Below are 20,394 nucleotides of genomic sequence, written 5' to 3' on the forward strand. Positions count from 1 at the left end.
ACATACACATTTCAGTTTTAATCATCCTGCATAAAAGAATCTTGTTTGACTCACTTTGCAGAAGTTTCTTGTTAAAGACTTATTTAAATGTGTCTCAATAAATAAGATTTACATAAGTCTTATTTAGGACTCATCATAGAGTCTCTAAGACTGAGTGACATCTGAATTAAGACATAAGATTTCTACATGACCCAGGATGAACTTGGACTGATGATTTACTGAATCAGATTTTTGAGAAACTGGTTTCTTTGAATATTTTCAGAGCACATAGGTGTAGTGATGTAGTTACTGGTGTAGGTTGTAGTTATTGAACTTTCATTCTTTAAGCATCATTCATCTGAATAAAAGAGGAGCATTTTACATTTGAAAAATATATATTTATTATAGTATTATTTTTGCTGCCTCTGCTGGATTTTTTTCAATCCACATTTCTATTCATTCTTAAGGTGTTTATTATTGCTTGGAGCATAGTTGAATTGCTACAGTTTTATGATAATGTATTCACTGTTCTAACTTTCTTCAGTCTACTAAGAAAAGAAGCCTTGTTCCCAAAATTATCATTTTTATAGAATGTATTGAGATGGATCAATGAGATGGAGGTTTTATAGGAAGAGAAGAAGGATTTTTTTACACCTTAATCACTTATAAAAATATCAATAGTATGTAATCCCACAGTTATAGGTATAAGGCGTATTATGACAACATATCTATGCAATGATTTTCTAAGGATGGAAAAGGAGATCGGTAGTTAATGAGCTCAAAGCTCAAAATATCAATGAAAACCCTGATTTCTTCATTGTAATTAAATATCTCATTTTAAATTACTGAATTTAGTAGGAACATTTGTTTACCCAAAGTGAGTAATGTATTTCTTGAGTAGGTGATACATAATAGTGGCATGTAAACATGTATGTCATAGTAGGAATGTACTAAGACTCCTCCAAAATGGAAAGAGAAGACTGTTATTGATACTCTTTGGTTTTTATTAAGCAAAATGCCCCACTTATGTTGACTAGGCTGATCACAGCTCTTTCTGTACATTCTTTCCTTTTGCCTAGCATATCATTTTCTATATCATCTGCAGATGTTTTCATATAAAATTTCACTTTACTTTTTTGCTAAATCATTCCAGGAGTAGTTCATTCCTGAGCTATTGCTTTCTGTTTTCTCTGCTGAAATCATGGTGCCTGTAGCAAGAGAAGAAGGTCTACAAATGTATTTCTAGCCTGTTTTCCACTTGGATACAGGGCCTCAGATGCAGACCCTAAGGGAAGAAAATGTTTCCGAATTCTCAGTGGCCGTCAAGGAGGATTCAGAAAGAACTTAGGGTGATTAGTGTAACAGTTGCATTCATCAACAAAGTTAGGAGCACCCATTTTCACAAAATGTGAGCTGACTATATATTTTCTGTTCACTGCAAGGTGTACATGACTAAAACTTACAGCTGAACAGACATGTATGTTAATAGGATGTTCTGTGTTTTTATTCCTTGGTCTATGCAGATTCCCACTTTTGAGTGTGCCTTTCAATATTCTGAGTGCTATTTTAGATTCAAAGAAAATTTTCACTGTGAAGGAAATGTGGTAATTGGTGCTTTTTTTCCACTTCATACTTTTTACACTGCAAACAAAACTGCTTATGGAAATGTGATGAACTACTACAAGGACTTTTACCTAAAGTAAGTGATTTTTTTCCATTTACAAATTTTCAGAATTCAGAATTTAAGTAAGAAAGGGCATGCATGGAATCAAACTTGATTGTTCCCTGCCTTATTTTATTATGAGAATTATTATCTTGCACTCTGAAATGTCTTCTTAATGATATTTTCCTGCTGAATTTTCTTTTCACAAGGGTTACATAAGGATTTTAATATTATTAACTTTGATTATTATGTTTTATAATTGAAATCATTTACTCTTAACCAGCCTACAGCACCACACTGATTAAATATTTTCAATAATAGGTCTTCAGATTTATAAACATTCAATTAGAGGGTGATCCTTTTTTTTTCAGGAAGATTCTGGAAGTTGAGTTATTTTTCTTTATAAACAAATGATCCCACTAAAAACCATTTTGACTCCTGAATGCTTGGTATCATGATTTAGAGTCACTATGTCTTACTAGTGTTAGATGCTGGTGATTTGAAGGAATCAGAATATCAGTACTTTGGTACATCTCCCATTTGCAAAAGCACCTCCACCTATCTCAGGTAGTTGCACATAAAAGTTTGTCAAATAATAATTGTCATTCTCCAACAATTTCTAAATATTTATATGTTGACTCCAGGTATCTCAGTTCCACTGTGTTTTCTTTCATCATTATGAATACATTATCAATACACATTTAATAATGAGGTTGCTACACAAAGATGTTGCTTTTAGAATGTCTGAGTTCTTCAGGATTATGGGACAGCATATGACAAGTCTGGTTAAAATTTATTGCTTCAGTTAAATGGATGTAATCATTGTATATTCTTTTTAAAGGAAATATGGTGTATTGTATTCCAGGTAGACATTCTCACAGCATTAGACATCAATACCATAGGGATATGAAGGAGAAGAAAGGTAGAACAGTGAATACATTTTCTCATATTAATATATACTAAAGCTTAATCACAGCCATGCTGAGAATTTATGGATGGAAATATAGAAATGGAAACATACACATGAAGGTGGACCATATATGGTCATTCTGAAATTATTGCATTTCTCTGAGGCTTTTCTGAGGTAGTAAACTAAGTCATGTAATTTTGATGCAAAGGGTTCAGATGCCAAAGGTCGTTGAATGTTGATAGTGTTTTAACATATTTTACTTGTAAATGACATAAAAAATCCTTACCACAGAAATTCAAAATTTGTTGCCAAGATTGAATAACTTTCATTTTCTCTATATAGTAGGAAACATATTATATGTAGGAAATGTTTACAGAGTTATTTTCTACTGTCTATTAGTTTTTGAAACATTGCAAGATAAGTGAAATTCTCCAATTGCACAGTGTGTAAAATTTTCTGTTATATCTCTTTTTGTGCTCTCCCATATCACCAGCTCAGGTACCACTGTGCCTCATTATGTAATGAACTCTAAATTTTGCAGCATTAATCATCTGTCTGCAATGGGTATACTTACTGTTATGTGAACTTTTAATGGTTGTCTCCTCTGCTATGTCCAACAGGACAATGGACACAAAGAATTATTTAACTTTTCATAAAGTTGGAAAAGAAAATTAGAAAATTATATGATAAATAAATTTCATTTTTATTCTAAAAGGTTAACATGGATTCCTATACAACACATTTCTCAGTAGAGTATTTTTATTGGTTGTGGCACTTACACATGTATATACATCTAAATTAAAGTAGTTCTGCCATGTTTTTTATTAAAATTTTATTTAAATATATGTACTGTAAATGTTTTCAATATAGTGTTCTATTCTTCTGTGTGTATGTGTAAATGTTCTCTCACCATCCTATTCAATGCCTTTTCCTCATCTTTTAATATGCATAAGTTTATTTGTTGTAATGACAAAGAGTACAAAAGATACTGTGGGATTAAGTCATGTTTTTGTTGTATTAGGATTTGTGTAGTTTAGCTTTCTATTTGGAATTTTCTTCCAGAAAATCATCACCGGTCAAATATTAAATATGGAACAAAAAATGTAAATATAATTATGCATTAATGTAAAGTATTAAAGTTTCCTTCTTCCATATTCCTTTATGTGGGCTGTCACCAGAAACGTTTGCCTAGATTTATGGTTAGTCTTCTCATGTCAAATGATATTCACTCCCCCACTAAAAAAAAAAAAAAAACCAACCACACTAAAATACTTCATATCTGGTGGGATTTTAGTTGATTTCAGATCCAGAAAAACTGCCAACCAAGATTCACCAACAATCCTACATATTTGTATTTTTATTGGTACTGGGTACCGGAGAATGAACTCATGTACTTACTGCACACATGGCAAACATTTAGGTAATTGGAGTAATTCCACAAACACAGTTGGTTGTGTTGGAAAGTATTTAGAAAACTTTTTTGACCGCTTCTCACTTTTTCTTATTTTAATCTTTTTAGTCTTTTATGTATCTCTCAAATGTATTATTCATATGTAGACATCCTGATTAACATCACATAGTTCTTAGTTTTTGGTTTCCAAAGATTTTTGGTACAAAGACTTTTTTTTTCTGTTGTTAACTTTGAAGAAAATGTTCACTGGGTTTAAAAGAGATGCACGTCATTGTACAAAAGCTCTAAATCTCAGCATCTGACCAAAAGAGGATTATCAAAGATACCCATCACCCCAGCTACAGATTTCCATGCATTTTGTTTGCTCTCAAACCATCTCTCCTGTCTTTCCCAAAGTGATATGGAGGACTAGTTGTAAATCTTGTTTGTCAATTTTACTGTATCTGGACTAACTAAAACTCTACCAGATGGGCATTTTTCTCTTTTACAACATGTCCTCTTCCTTCCTTCCTTTTTTCCTTCCTTCCTTCCTTCTGTCCTTCTTTCTCATATGTTTATAGACATATTTATATTCTTCCATATGGATTCCTACAACATAATATAATAAGACTTACTTTCTGTGAAATCCTGAAGTATGTCTGTTATGAAGTACATAGCTTTGAAATCAAAGAAAATTTATAACCTTAATGAAACATTTCCTTTGAAAAAGAACCCTTTTATTCTAATGTGAAGTAAATTCTTCTATGTACATGGGATTTGGAGTTTTGCAGAGAGCAAATTATTTTCTTAATTATTGGTTATAAAGATGAGGGTATGGTTCAGAATGGAATAGATTTCAGATACAAGCATGAGGGCCAGAGTAAAATTCTCCAGAAACTTGAGTGAATACATGTAAACCAGTGATTCCATACAGGATGGGAGACAGACACAAGACAAGCCCTGTAAGTTTGCCTGCTAGATAGCCAGGCATATGTAGAGGAAGGGAATATATATTTTTTAGAATGGAATATTATTCAACTGCTAATAAAAATGAGAGTATAATATTAACAAATAAATAAGAGTTGGAAACCATCATTCTGAGCAAGTTAACTGGATGTATAATTGTAAAAGTAATATGTTATTTTTTCATTTGTGTATGTTTTTATATTCACATAATTATATTTCATTTGGAATATACTTAAATGGCAAAAAATTTCTAAGGGAAATGGACAATGATGGGAGCCGGTGTGTTTCAAAAGACGGGAGATAAGAAGCAGTGGTAGAAAAGAATAAACTGATTGAGAAGAATGGTAAAAGGCATAATTTAGGTGGTGAATGAGAGGACCGAGTAGATCGTGAAAACATGGAACTGGATAATTAAAATAAAGGCATTGCTTGGAAGCGTCATGAAAAGTAGATATTATTGTTGCAGTTTACACATACATATTTATAGACTAATAGTCTAAAATCAGAAACATAATCTTGACTGGAGATCCTATTTCCAAAGTCACTAAGTACTCAGACTGAGTACTTGCAAATGTTAAGTTATAGTAATCTGAGAAAGGATCCTAACTGGCTAGCTTTCTTAGTACCAGAAAGTGCTATGCATAATGCTATAAGATAAGAATGATAAATCTTACCTAACTGTGAACCTTCATAGCTGTAATTGTGAGTAACCCGGTTAGACATGTCCACCCTTTCATAAGTTTATTGAACATCAGAATATTAACCAACCACTTTATGTTTAGAATTAAAGCCCGTTCATCCATATGAACACCATATATGACACTATTGGTGGGGCAAGAACCTTTTGTTACAGAGGTCATAGATACTACCAAAGAACCTACTAATATTCTTCTGCTATAAAAACATATTGATAACTAACATCTTCATTTATTATTATAACCATAGATTAATGTTTATCTCGACCCTTATTAGAGAAACTACTATTTGCAGTAGATGGTGGCTTTCACAAAGATCTATAACTGGTCGTGGTACAGAAAATAAGAGGCTCTGGAATGCTCAGCTCTAAATACAATACCTATATTGCAGTCTTCCCTCTCAAGTTCATTGCAAAAAGTGGGGCTGAAGGGATATAAGAGACAGAAATACTGGACGTGTATAAAGAAATAATGTCTTTCAGACAGAACAAGGCAGTTGCACAGAAAAATTCATATAGCCTATAATATCATGTACAAACCTTATGGAATCTTAAGCTTGACTAAGAACTGTCATTCAGACAGGAGGTGGACATGAAGTATTGCCCATAACAAAGGATCTATTTTCAACTCATAGCACCTAAAAGTAGAATAGTTATTTCATATTTGTTTTAGTATACATGTTTTCTTTTACAGGCAATCCATACTCAAATGCAAAAGCACACATCAATAAATATATGACAAGCATAAATTGGCTTGGTGAATTATAAAAAATAAGGTTCAAACTTGGGTGTTAGGGAAAGTAGGATGCTGGAATTTGGATATACTGGAGGAGATGGAGATTATATAGAAACCATTTTATGAAACTTTAAAAATCCAACAAAAATTCCCAAGGTAAAACATCTGTGCTAAAAATGTGGAAAGCTAGGACAGACCCTAAAATTGGTCTTTAATTAAACTTGTTAACATATGTTAAAATATTTTGCATGAGCATCAATGTGCATGCACACACACACACACACACACACACACACACAGAGAGAGAGAGAGAGAGAGAGAGAGAGAGAGAGAGAGAGAGAGAGAGAGAGAGAGAGAGACTTATATTACATTGTAAAAACAGACAGTAAGATAAAAACAGTGAAATGACACCCAGTACCAAACATGGGATAAATTTAGCTTCTGTTTATTTTCTAACACACTGTCTTGGAAAATGCAGTAGCACAATAAGAAACCCGGGGATTTCATAAGTGCAAAGTTTAAAAGATCCATGATCTGATATATTGTAAGAACTTTTTCCTTGATTTATAGGTATAATTTTTAATGTTAACTGGACAATAAACGTTTTATGGGATTTTTGTTGTGGTTTGTCCTGGAGTTATCTGTATTTTGATGCTAATTCCACTGCCCCACGGACATCCGCCTAGTCACAAACTCAGGAATCAAGTGACTTCAACAGAAACTTCTCCCCATTGAATTTGTAAAATACAGGTGAGGGAAGGTACAGGATAGAAGGAGGCCTGTCATTGGAGGAGAAGGAAGGATGGGTGGGAGAGAAGTTTGAAGGAAGAGGAGGAGACTGGAATGGAAAGGAGGAGAGGAGAGGGAGAGAGAGAAGCCATGGCAGGACAATATGGCGGGTGACGTTAAGATTCCACGCTGCACCTTTACAGATTGTTACAAATATTCTTAAGGGATGGATGGTACTGGGCTTTGTATGTTTAGGTGGGCAATTATATCTTACCAATTGGGTCAAAAATTATTGTGTTGTATGTTCTTTTATGTGACGATTTGAGTGTAGCAAAGTGTGAGGCAAAGACACTGGGCCACTGCGGAAGTGGGATGTTTCCATCAAGATATGTAGTAGACATCTTGGGGCACTGTGGTGCAGACCTAGTGGGGTAAAAAACATACATTTTTTTTACTTTTTAAATTTTAAAACATCAGATTTTAACAATAATTATCATTTCTACTGGATATTAAATATTCTTAATGGGGAAATATATTCTATTTCATTTCAAGTATGCTTGGGATCAGTAAAATATCGATTTTACAGAAAGAAAGACATTGATCATTGAAACATAAAAGTTATTATATCTCCAAATGTTTTCAATTTATATCTTGTTCCCATGTGTTTTTATGTCATCTGTGCAGGTATAAGTTTAATAATTACCAATTTGTTCTGGCCTTGGTATTTGCCATTGAAGAGATCAATAAGAATCCCCATCTTCTTTCCAACATATCCCTGGGATTTCATGTTTATAATGTTCCATACACTGAAAAGAACACTCTTATGAGTACTTTGATTTGGCTCACAGGGCAGAGAAACTTCATGCCTAATTACAATTGTAGAATGAATAGAATGTCAGCTGCTGCACTCACAGGTACATCATGGGCAACATCTGCCCAGATTGGGACACTGCTGCAACTGTACAAATTCCCACAGGTGAGGGAGATTATTGTGTGGGAAAAAAAGCTCTAGATATGCCTTGTGGACATTTCAGGTTTCTGCAGTCGTAAAAAAAGACACACTTAAACTATGCCTGAATTATGTAAGCTAATTACTCAGGCAATAGGTGATCGATCCACTTTTTTTTTTGGTTTGGACTAGAAGATGAGGGTGGAGTAAACAGGAAGGGGGTCGATCCTGGAAGAATTTTCCATTATTTTCTAGAAATATTAGTGATAGAGACTAATATTTTAATTCAGAATGAAATCACATTAATTGCAACCATTTTCATCTTATGCTTCGGGACTGAGATTGTATTTGATACAAGTATTCTTCCTCTTAGTTCCAGTTCTATTTTCTCTTCAGCTTACCTTTGGGCCTTCAGATCCTATCTTAAGTGACAGAGGTCAGTTTTCCTCTCTCTACCAGATGGCTCCCAATGACACAACTCTATCACTTGCCATGGTTTCTCTGATGCTTCATTTCAATTGGTCCTGGGTTGGCCTGCTTCTCATAGATGACCACAAAGGGACTCATATACTCTCACACTTGAGAGAAGAAATGGATAGGAGTAAAATATGTCTAGCTCTTGTGGAAATGATCCCAGTCACCTGGACTTCATTTTCCTATAATTTCTGGAAAAATTTAAAGAAGATCCAGGAATCATTGGCCAATGTTTTTATTATTTATGGAGACATTGATTCTCTCCAAGGTTTAATGGACAATCTAGGACAACAATTAATAACATGGAAAGTTTGGATCATGAACTCACAATGGGATAGTACAAAACAAGCTGATTATTTTCTGTTAGACTCATTCCATGGGAGTCTCATTTTTTCACACCATCACGAAGAGAGTTTTGAGTTCTCTAATTTTATCAGAAAGGTAAATCCTTACAAATACCCAGAAGACCCTTATCTTCCTAAGTTGTGGTATGCACTTTTCAACTGCTCATTTTCTAAATTTGATTGTCAACTTTTGGAAAACTGTCAGCCAAATGCTTCCTTGGAATTGTTCCCTACAACCATTATTGACATGAGCATGAGTGAAGAGAGTTATAACATATACACTTCTGTGTATGCTGTGGCCCACACTCTTCAGGAGATGAGTCTTCAACAATGTCAAATGCAATCACATTTAAAAGGGGAAAAAATGGTCTTCTTTCCTTGGCAGGTAAAATCTCTTCCACTGTATTGTAATATTGGCATTGTGACATTTTGAAGGTTTGACAAATCTTTCAAACTAGGTATTGTAAAGTTCAGTGAATTTAAAAAGTTAATACAAATTTAGTTTCATCCTCTAGTGATCAATTCAGATCTATTTGTTTGTGCCCTTGTGATTGTAGTAAGAGTGGCAGCAAGAACTTAAAGTATTCATTAAGATTTCACTCCATCACTGCTGTGATAAAAAAATGGTTCAAAATCAAGGTGGAGAGTCAAGTGTTTATTTGGCTTATGCTTCCACATCACTGCTCCTCATTAAGGAATTCAGTCCATCAACTCAAACAAGGTAGGAATATATAGGCAGGAATTTATATGGAATCTGTGGAGGGGTGCAGCTTCCTTGTTTCTATACTACCATGTTCTCTCATATACTACCAAGCCTAGGCTAGTCCTTCACACAATAAGCTGTTTCACCGTTGACAACAGTAATTAAGAAACTAGCTTACAGACAGATCCTATGGACGAATTGTTACAGTTAATGTCCCTCCTTTTCAGATAACCCTATCTTGTGTCAAATTGACATGAAACTATCCAGTACACTCACTATCAAGACTGTGTCATTAATACCTCCAAAACAATCTCATCCTAATAGTTATAGTAAAACTGATTTTTCATATTTCTCACATTAGAAATAAAAAACTCATCATTAAGTTTCACAACATCATCCTTCATTAGCATTTATGTATGTACATTATTCTCTAAAATGAAATTTTTAATATTTTAAAAGTAAGAACCCTGCCTTCATGTTATACGCTGAACCTATAAATATATTCTGAAAATAAATGGCTATTGTTTACTTGACATTGGTTCAAACTTTTTCTTGGAGGTGACAGAATTCTTTCCCACTCACAAAGGGGAGTTGCCTAACCTCACTGATAGCTACAATAAGGTTGCATTTTATATCAGACATTAAAAATAATAATATACTTTCCACCAAAGGTTATATCCTTCCACCTGTTTATGTGTTGATAAAAATGCATTAATCTGTCAGCTTCACCATTTCCTGAGGAAGATTCATGAAGGAGACCATATGAGTTTAGAGTGGAAATGGAGGTTCATTGAAGAATATGATATTCTCAATTTCTGGAACTTTCCAAAGGGTCTTGGACTAAAGGTGAAAGTAGGAACCTTTTCTCTGGATGCTCCCCAGGGTGAACAATTGTCTTTATCTGAGCATATGATACAATGGCCAACAAAATTTACACAGGTGAATTTCATCTTGTCTTAATGCTTTGAGCTTACTCTTATTAAAAAATTGTTTATTTTTGATATGATCATTCTAGGTTGCTCAACAAAACCTATCACTATAAAACTACCAATAAAGGGTTATTACACTTGTTTTATGCACTATAAAATTATAGTCAAGAATAATGACAATGCAGAGAATTCCCTGATTCCCTAAGTCTAATAATCTTTTTTTGTCCCAATGTGTTTCAAATGTACATCCCTGTGCCGCTTAGATTTACTGAACTAGGTACCACCTGGCTTTAAATAGGGACAATAAATTTTATTCCCCTAAATACCTATGAACTATTGTGATGTAGAAATCCCTCAGTAGTAGTTACTTTTGTTTGCTGAAATAAAGCAGCATGACCCAACATTATATACATTAGAGATTTATATAGAAAAATATTTTCAATGTTAGATTCAATATAACATAATCCATCAATGCAAGGAAGTTTGGCACCAAGCAGCACATACAAATCAGGAGAAGGAAACTTAGAGGCCACATTTTGATACAAAAATAGAAAATATTTACAGCAAAGTAGAAATGGGTTAAAAATCTTTCAAAACCCATTTCAAGTGCCATATTTCCTCCAGTAAAGTCTAATAATATGAAACTTCCATATTCACACCCAGAATATTTTTCTAGTTCCATCCACTTGCCCACAAATTTCCTGATGCCATTTTTAACACATGAATAAACTTGTGTAAATTTATCACATTTTCTTTAAAAATCCACTCTCTTTTGGTACATCTTGTTTACCTTTGATTTCTGGCTCTAATGAATTGAGAGGCAATGAGCATGTTTAATCAATTACCCTTGAGGTAGGATTTAAAATCCTTTGGGTATATGGCCAAGATTGGAATAGAAAGATCTTTTGTAGATTGGTTACCAATCTTCTGAGGAAATGCCATACTCTTTCCCATGGTGGATTAAAGTTTGTTTTCCTACAAGCAATAGATGAGACTTCTCCTTATTCCTCATCTTTGACAACCTGAACTGTCACATGTTTTATTTATCTTGGGTATTTTGATGTGCGAATCATGAAATGTAGAAAGTTTTTGATTTTCATTCCCTTGATACCTAAGGAGGTTGAACATTTTCTTGTGTTTCTCAACCATATGAGTTTCCTCTATTGAAAATTCTCTGATTAAATCCATACCCCATTTTAAATTAGATTATTTTCTTTGTGATACCAAGTTGCTTGAGTTTTTTTTTATACATTTTGAGTATAAGACCTAGTCCTCTATCAGTAACAGTGTTGGAATAAAAGTTTCCCAATCTATAATCTGCTACTTTGTCTGATTGGTGGTGTCCTTTGCTTTACAAAAACTTTTCAGTTTCATGAAGTCCCATTAACTTTACCATTGTGCCTGGGCCATTGGTGATCTATTCAGAAATTCTTTTTTCTTTCCTTTGTAAATGAGTTCAAGGGTATTTCAGAAGGTCTTTTTCTACCTCAGATTTTTTTTCATAAAATCCCTCTAACAAATGTCCAAAACATTCTTACCATGATGATTCTCAACCCTGTTCAGCTTACCATCTTGATGCATTATCATGCTGAAATTGAAATACCAACTGTGTAACCAGAGAGTACAGAGACATGATCTGTCTGACATTTCTACATACCAGTATTGTTCATATTTTCAAATTATCTAACTTCTGAATACTTGCCCCATTTTCCTATTTATTCCAAACTATCCAACTTAGTGATGAATTTCTGACTAAGCTTTGAACACACAGAACAATTAATGACCTATATTGTCAAATTCATTGCTATATACTTTGCAAATAAATTGCTTAACATTCAAAGGCAGATTACTACAGCTTTTCATAAAACTCTGTGTATAATAAAACATCTTTTTATTTTTAGATTCCTCAGTCTGCATGCTATACCAGCTGCTGGCCAGGATTCAGAAAGGCTACTCAGAAAGGTAGGGCTGTATGCTGCTATGACTGCATTCCTTGCCTAGACAACGAAATTTCCAATGAAACAGGTAAATAAATACAGAGGTCAAACAGAAAGCAGTTCCACTTCTCAATGGGATCTGTAACATCCAAGTAATTGAAAAACATTTGGAGAAAAGTATAAAAAAATCATTTATTTAGAAAATTTAAATATTTCTCCTTATTTTATTTTTCCTTTAAAGTAACTTTTTTTTAATGTCTCGGTATTCATAGATGACATCATTGTTGGTTCTCTGATATTAATTACTATAGTAGAGTACTTCCTCATACACCACTATTTACACATTTCATTTTATCATAGACAATAATGTGGGAACATATTTCTTGGAGTCTTAGAATAATTTATCGATTGCACATGTCTATTAATTCTTTCCTTCACAATATTTTTTACAGCAGGTGATTAAAGGTTGCATTTCCAGTGTGTGTGTGTGTGTGTGTGTGTGTGTGTGTGTGTGTGTGTGTGTGAATAACGTTGAATCTATACTTATATAATTTTGGAAATTCTTTTAAATAATATTTCATTAGTTCTATGTGAGTACATAAAATGGTTAGTGATCATAGTTCCTCCTCAGATCTTCTCAGATATACCTGACCCTCTAATTTTACATGTTCTCTCCTTAGATTTAAAACTTAGGGAGTCCAATTTGACAAAATATTTTTAGGTTGTACAGTCTGCTATCGAAGATGTTCACCATATCATAGTGGCAATTCTTAAAGAACATTGGGTCTTTCTCTCTCTGAAACAATTATATACAAATAGCTTCTCAACATTTGAAGAATTTTGTACCCATGTTCATCCTTTCTGTTTGGATTCAACTTAGTTTGAACAATTATGGGTATTGTATATATGTGACTCCTATAGTGATTTTGTACGTGCAAATACCCTACTGTCAGAACAGCATCCATTCCTTGTACATATTTGTTGTCTATGACTTTTGAAATGTTTCTAATTTTCTAGGAATCTACTTTGATATATACTATATATGCACATTTTGTGTATGAACATGAATTCATTTTCTGAGCAGATAGATTACCTCTCTCACTACAACTAAATACTGCATAATATTGCTTAAGAAATATACTTTACAATAATATGTTGCTCAGAAAAGAGACAAATACATCAGTGTTAAGCATTTCAAAACTAAAAACTCACAGGTGTTTTAACGTTTTTAATATTATAATGCAATTACATCATTTACCCCTTTTCTCTCCTCCCTGCATATTCTCCCATATAGTCAGTATTTCTCTCTTTAAAATTCAGTCTTCTTTTGAAATTGAAGATGATATTCAGATATTATGAGAAATAAACATCCAATGACTATCTCTTTTGTGAGGAATCCACATGTACAGTTGAATAAACATTTTATGATTTTTGATATCAGTGCCCATGTATATTCATGCAATAGAATTTCGTAATACAGTGATTTTCAAAATGCAGTAACAGTATCAAAAACCAGAGAGAGCACAGAATGCAAAAGACAAAAGAATTTGTCTATTTTTATTAGTAATATCACAATAAAGAAGATTGGCCATATGAGGTGATATCGGTAGTTGTAGGCTATGTAGACAAGATAGTCATTTGTCTTTAGGTTTGCATTCCTTAAGAGGTTAGCTTGCTTCTGGAGTTGTCCTACATCTACAAACATACTATCTACACTAAGTCAATTAAGTATGTATTAAATAGTAAATATAAGAAGGAGAGAGACAATATAAAGTTTGGAAGGATAAATGTGCATCTGTAAGGAAGAAGTTACAGAGAGAGAATAGATGCTGGATTGGATACAAATGCATTATACCATGTTTAAATACTAAAGTAACAAAATGAAGTTAAACTATATGAATTATTAATTATTCACTTGAAGGCATTTGTTTATTTGCTCTGTAGAAGCAAAGGAAGATGATTTAGGCAACAGTAAGGTTTGTAAGTAGTCATAAATGTTTTAGTATAAAAGGGAGTAACTGTGCAGTGACTTCATTGTCTTTAAATTGTCTTCATTTCTTATCAGATGTTGATCAGTGTGTGAAGTGTCCAGAAACTCATTTTCCAAATACAGAGAAGAACAACTGTCTGCAGAAATCTATGAGCTTTCTTGAATATAATGACAATCTGGGCATGGTCCTTATTACCATAGCCCTTTGCTTCTCTGCCTTAACACTTGCAGTTCTTGGAGTCTTTGTGAAATACAGAGACACTCCAATTGTCAAGGCCAATAATCGGACTCTCAGTTACATCCTGCTCATGACACTTGTTGTCTGTTTTCTTTGTTCCTTACTCTTCATTGGTCATCCAAACACAGCGACCTGCCTCATGCAGCAGACCACATTTGGAATTGTGTTCACTGTGGCTCTCTCTACTGTCTTAGCCAAAGTTATTACTGTTGTTATGGCTTTTAAGTTCACTATTCCAGGGAGAATAACAAGGTGGTTAATGGTATCTAGGGCCCCAAACTATGTAATTCCCATCTGTACCCTGATCCAAATTGTGCTTTGTGGAATCTACCTGGGAACCTCTCCTCCCTTCCTTGACCAAGATCCATATTCAGAACATGATCACATCCTTATTGTATGCAACAAGGGTTCAGATGTTGTCTTTCATTGCATCCTGGGATACCTCTGCTTTTTGGCACTTGGAAGTTGTGTCATGGCCTTCTTGTCCAGGAATCTTCCAGATACTTTCAATGAATCAAAACTCTTGTCATTTAGTATGCAAGTGTTTCTCTGTGTCTGGGTTACATTCCTACCTGTCTACCATAGCACCAAGGGGAAGGTCATGGTAGCTATGCAAGTCTCCTCTATCTTAGCTTCCAGTGCAGGAATCTTAGGCTTTATCTTTGCCCCTAAGTGCTATATTATTTTGTTAAGACCAGACCAGAACTCACTTCATCATATTAGGAACACAGCATATACAAGAAGAAATAAACCACTTTAACAATAAACTTGTATAAGGACACTTCAAAATATCCATTATAAAAAGATATACGCCACTTTTATATTGTTCAAATTATCAATTATATAAACACAATAAGGGATTTCAGTCATGACTATTCTCTTTTCACTAACTGTCTTAAAGTCACTTGACATTGGCCCCTTCAATATTTTCACGTTTAAACTAAATTTTATAGTATTTTATATTATAATGATTAATCAGATAACCTTGTTTGTCCTTCAAATAAGTGTTTAGATCACAATGACATTTATTTCATGGAGTCATGATTAACCTTGTGTCTGAAGTTTACAGATTAATGATGTATCCTAGGCTGTTTGGGTCTATGTTTGAATATGTTATATCAGCATTTTATATAAAATGTTTAATTTTCTTATTATAGATATAATTATTATGAAATCTAAGTTTATTCTCTCTATACCTGTATATTTTAAATACCTCTTAGTAAGTTTGAAAGTGGATTCTGATACAAATTTATTTTCCTCTTTATTCTTCTGCAAGGAAAGATCAAGATGAATAAATACAGATTTTAGTTTTGTTTTTCTTTTTTTTTCAAGTTTCAATAGAAACATTTGTATATGTATATCAATATGCTTTTGAATTTCTCAATGCAGTTTACTAATTTACTATGCATTTATTTCATTTATTTGTTTACAAAGAAAAAATTCATACTTTTATACTTCAATGAAATCTTTTAGTTTGTCAATATTTTATCAAATCATTATATGGCAATTTAAAATTGAAGTTAGCATATAGAATTGTTCAGAATTGTATTTTAAGGATGTTGAACATTTCTTTAGGTGCCCTTTGGCCATTCAATATCCTCAGCTGAGAATGGTTTGTTTAGCTCTGTATCCCAGTTGTTAATAAGTTTATTTGACTCTCTGGAGTCTAACTTTTTGAGTTCTTTCTATATTTTTGAATATTAGCCCTTTATCAGATGTAGGATTGGTAAAGATCTTTTCCCAATCTGTTTGTTGCCAGTTTTATTATAATGACAGTGTCCTTTGACTTACAGAAGCTTTGCAGTTTTATGAGGTCCCATTTGTGGTTTCTTGATCTTAGAGCATAAGCCTTAGGTGTTTTGTTCAGGAAATTTTCTCCAGTGCCCATGTGTTCAAAACTCTACCCAACTTTTTCTTCTATGAGTTTGAGTGTATCTGGTTTGATGTTGAGGACTTTGATCCACTTGGAGTTAAGCTTTGTAGAGAGTGATAAGAATGGATTGATTTGCATTCTTCTACATGCTGACCTCTAGTTGAACTAGCACCATTTGTTGAAAATGCTATCTTTCTTCCATTGGATGGTCTTAGCTCTTTTGTCAAAGATCAAGTGACCATAGGTGTGTGGGTTCATTTCTGGGTCTTCAATTCTGCTCCACTGATCTATCAGCCTGTCTTTGTACCAATACCATACAGCTTTTATGACTACTGCTCTGTAATACTGCTTGAGGTCAGGGATGGTGATTCCCCCAGAGGTTTTTTTTATTGTTGAGTATGTTTTTTACTATCCTGGGTTTTTTGTTATTCCAAATGAATTTGCAAATTGCCCTTTCTACCTCTGTAAAGAATTGAGTATGAATTTTAATGGGGATTGAATTGTATCTGTAGATTGCTTTTGGCAAAATGGCCATTTTTACTATATTAATCCTGCCAATCAATGAGCATGGGAGATCTTTCCATCTTCTGAGATCTTCAACTTCTTTCTTCAGAGACTTGAAGTTCTTGTCATACAGATCTTTCACTTACTTGGTTAAAGTCACACTAAGACATTTTACATTATTTGGGACTATTGTGAAGGGTGTCATTTCCCTAATTTCTTTCTCAGCCTGTTTTTCCTTTGAATACAGGAAGGCTACTGATTGGTTTGAGTTAATTTTATACTCTGACATGTTGCTGAAGTTGTTTATCGGGCTAAGTAGTTCTCTGGCGGAACTTTTGTGGTCACTTAAGTATACTATCATATCATCTGCAAATAGTGATATTTTGACTTCTTCCCTTCCAATTTGTATCCCTTTGACCTCCTTTCATTGTTGATTTCTCTGACTAGGACTTCGAATACTATATTGAATAACTAGGGAGAGCACAGGCAGCCTTGCCTAGTCCCTGATTTCAGTGGTATTGCTTCAAAATTTCTCTCCATTTAGATTGATGTTAGCCTGGTTTGCTGTATATTAGACATGGGCCTTGAATTCCTGATCTTTCCAGGATTTTTATCATGAAGGGGTGTTGAGTTTTGTCAAATGCTTTCTCAGCATCTAATGAAATGATCATGTGGTTCTTATCTTTTTTGAGTTTGTTTATACATCCTTAGTCATCAGGGAAATGCAAATCAAAACAACCCTCAGATTCCACCTCACACCAGTCAGAATGGCTAAGATAAAAAACCCAGGTGACAGTAGATGCTGGCAAGGGTGTGGAGAATGAGGAACATTCCTCCATTGCTGGTGGGATTGCAAACTGGTACAACCACTCTGGAAATCAGTCTGCAGGTTCCTCAGAAATTTGGATATTCCTCTACCTGATGACCCTGCTATAACACTCCTGGGCATATACCCAAAAGATGCTCCAACATACAACATAGACACATGCTCCACTATGTGCATAGCAGCCTTATTTATAATAGCCAGCATCTGGAACGAACCCAGATGCCCTTCAACAGAGGAATGGATTAAAAAATGTGGTACATCTACATAATTGAGTACTACTCAGCTATCAAAAACAATGACTTCATGAAATGTATAGGCAAATGGAATAAACTAGAAAATATCATCCTGAGTGAGGTAACCCAATCACAGAAAAACACTTGGTATGCCCTCATTGATATGTGGATATTATCCCAAAAGCTCGAATTGCCCACGATGCAATCCACAGACCACAGGAAGCTCAAGAAGAAGGATGACCAAAACGCGGATGCCTCTACTCCTTCTTAAAAGGGGGAAAATATCCTTAGGAGGGGATATGGAGGCAAAGCTAGGAGCAGCGATTGAAGGAATGGCCATTCAGAGCCTACTCCACATGTGACATATATATGTGTGTACGTATACACAGCCACCAAAACCAGATAAGATTGATGAAGCTAAAAAGTGCATGCTGAAAGGGACCTGATAAATATCTCTCCTGAGAGACTAATCCAGAGCATGTCCAATACAGAAGTCAATGCTAGCAGCAAATCACTGAACTGAGAACAGGACCCCCTTTAGGGGAATTAGAGGAAGGATTGAAAGAGGTGAAGGGGCTAGCAACTCCATAAGAACAACAATGCCAACAAACCAGAGTTTCTAGGGACTAAACTACTTCCAAAAGTCTATATATGGACTGGCCCAGGGCCCCACCTGCATATGTAGCAATGAATAGCCTTGTTGGGACACTAGTCGAAGTGGACGCCCTTGCTGCTGCCCAGATTAACCCCTAGTGCAGGAAAATGTCGAGGGGCAGTAAAGGGGGTGAATGGGGGGAAACGCCTGTATGGGGGAGGCAATGGGGGGCTTATGGACGTGAAATAAGGATAGGGAATAACGTTTGCAATATAAAAAAGAAATATATCTAATAAAAAATGAACTGTATTTTAAAACACAAGTGATTGTCCGTCAATGAGCACAAACAAATTAGAGTTATATGAATGGTCTATTTAGACTGTGGTAAGATTTGTCATATAAAAAAAACTGTAGTCCACTCAATTTTATCCTCACATCCATTTTAAAATAAGCATCTAAATAACGGTTTGTCTACTCAATTCTTTCTAAATTAATTTATACTCTAGTAAGTATTTTATTTGATGAAGTTCCCAATTTAGTTCCTTGACATTTTCTCATTGTTTGTCACCATATCTCAAAAGGATGTTATCATTCCACAAAAAGCTCAACATCATATGGACCAAAGACCTCAAAATAAAACTATGTACAGAGCTAAATGAAAAAGCATGGTAAAACCATGTTGTATTTGGTAACAAAAAAGGTATTGTCTCAGTAGAACATGGTTAGCACAGGCTTTAAAAACAATAAGTAATAAATGGGACCTCATGACAGTCTTAGCCATGGCAAAGGGTAACATCAATGGAAAAAGCGGGACTGTAGAGAATGGGACAAGATTTTTACCAACTGCATATTAGAAAGTGAAATATATATCTAAATAACTAAAAAATAACCTGATAAAAAGAAAGCAAATAAGCAATTAAAAGATACAGACCTGGGGGCTGGGGATTTAGCTCAGTGGTAGAGCGCTTACCTAGGAAGCGCAAGGCCCTGGGTTCGGTCCCCAGCTCCGAAAAAAAGAACAAAAAAAAAAGATACAGATCTGAACAGAAATTCTTAAATAAGAAATCTTAAATGACTGACAGACACTTATTGAAATGATCAACAATTTTAGACATCGGGGATGTGCAAATGTTGATTAATCTTTGTCAAAATAAATAAAAGAAAATGGAGATCCATCTGTGCCCAGAGCTGGGGCAGTCCCACAGCCCTTGGACACAAAACCTACCCTCAGAAAGTTAGTCTGCCAGGAGTGCTCTTTTTCTCCTAAGCACACAGCAGAGAAGTGGGACTCTACTTTTTCTCCATTGATTGTCTAAACAGTTACAATTGGAGCATATGGGGTACAGGAGCCAAAGAGCAGACTAGGACAGGACCATTCCAGTTTCCATCTGTGACCAGAACTGTGACTTAAGCTTCCAGACCCAAAAGCTACCCTGAGAGAGCTGGTCTCCTAGGAGCACTCTCACTCCTAAGATCACAGGCTCACAGGGCCACAGACCCACAGGAGGGACAAGCTATAGTCAGGGACAGCAATACCAACTAACATCAGAGATAAGAAGATGGCAAGATGAAAGCACAAGGACCTTAGCAACAGAGACCAAGACTATTTGTCATCATTAGAAACCAGTTCTCCCACCACAGCAAATACTTGATGTTCCAATACATCAGAAAAACAAGATTTTGATTAAAATTCGCATCTCATAATAATGACAGAAGATTTTAAGAAGAACAT

General features: G+C 34.6%; 1 protein-coding gene across 2 annotated transcripts; it reads left to right on the top strand.

Moving 5' to 3' along the window:
* Positions 1–1,454: 1,454 nt before the first annotated feature.
* Vom2r9 (vomeronasal 2 receptor, 9) lies at positions 1,455–19,733 on the top strand. 2 transcript variants are annotated; one of them, XM_087590475.1, is made up of 7 exons: positions 1,470–1,678; positions 7,752–8,043; positions 8,413–9,219; positions 10,261–10,476; positions 12,368–12,491; positions 14,469–15,349; positions 19,683–19,733. In XM_087590475.1, exons 1-7 carry the CDS (start codon positions 1,470–1,472, stop codon positions 19,731–19,733), a joined length of 2,580 nt encoding a protein of 859 aa, XP_087446601.1. The 2 variants fall into 2 exon arrangements, with proteins under 2 accessions (NP_001092935.1, XP_087446601.1); NM_001099465.1 differs by lacking the exon at positions 19,683–19,733 and having other exon boundaries at positions 1,455–1,678; positions 7,752–8,058; positions 14,469–15,391.
* Positions 19,734–20,394: the final 661 nt, after the last annotated feature.

The sequence above is a fragment of the Rattus norvegicus genome, chromosome 1 (assembly GCF_021556685.1).
Source record: "Rattus norvegicus strain SHRSP/BbbUtx chromosome 1, alternate assembly SHRSP_T2T, whole genome shotgun sequence".
Classification (NCBI taxonomy): Eukaryota; Metazoa; Chordata; class Mammalia; order Rodentia; family Muridae; genus Rattus; species Rattus norvegicus.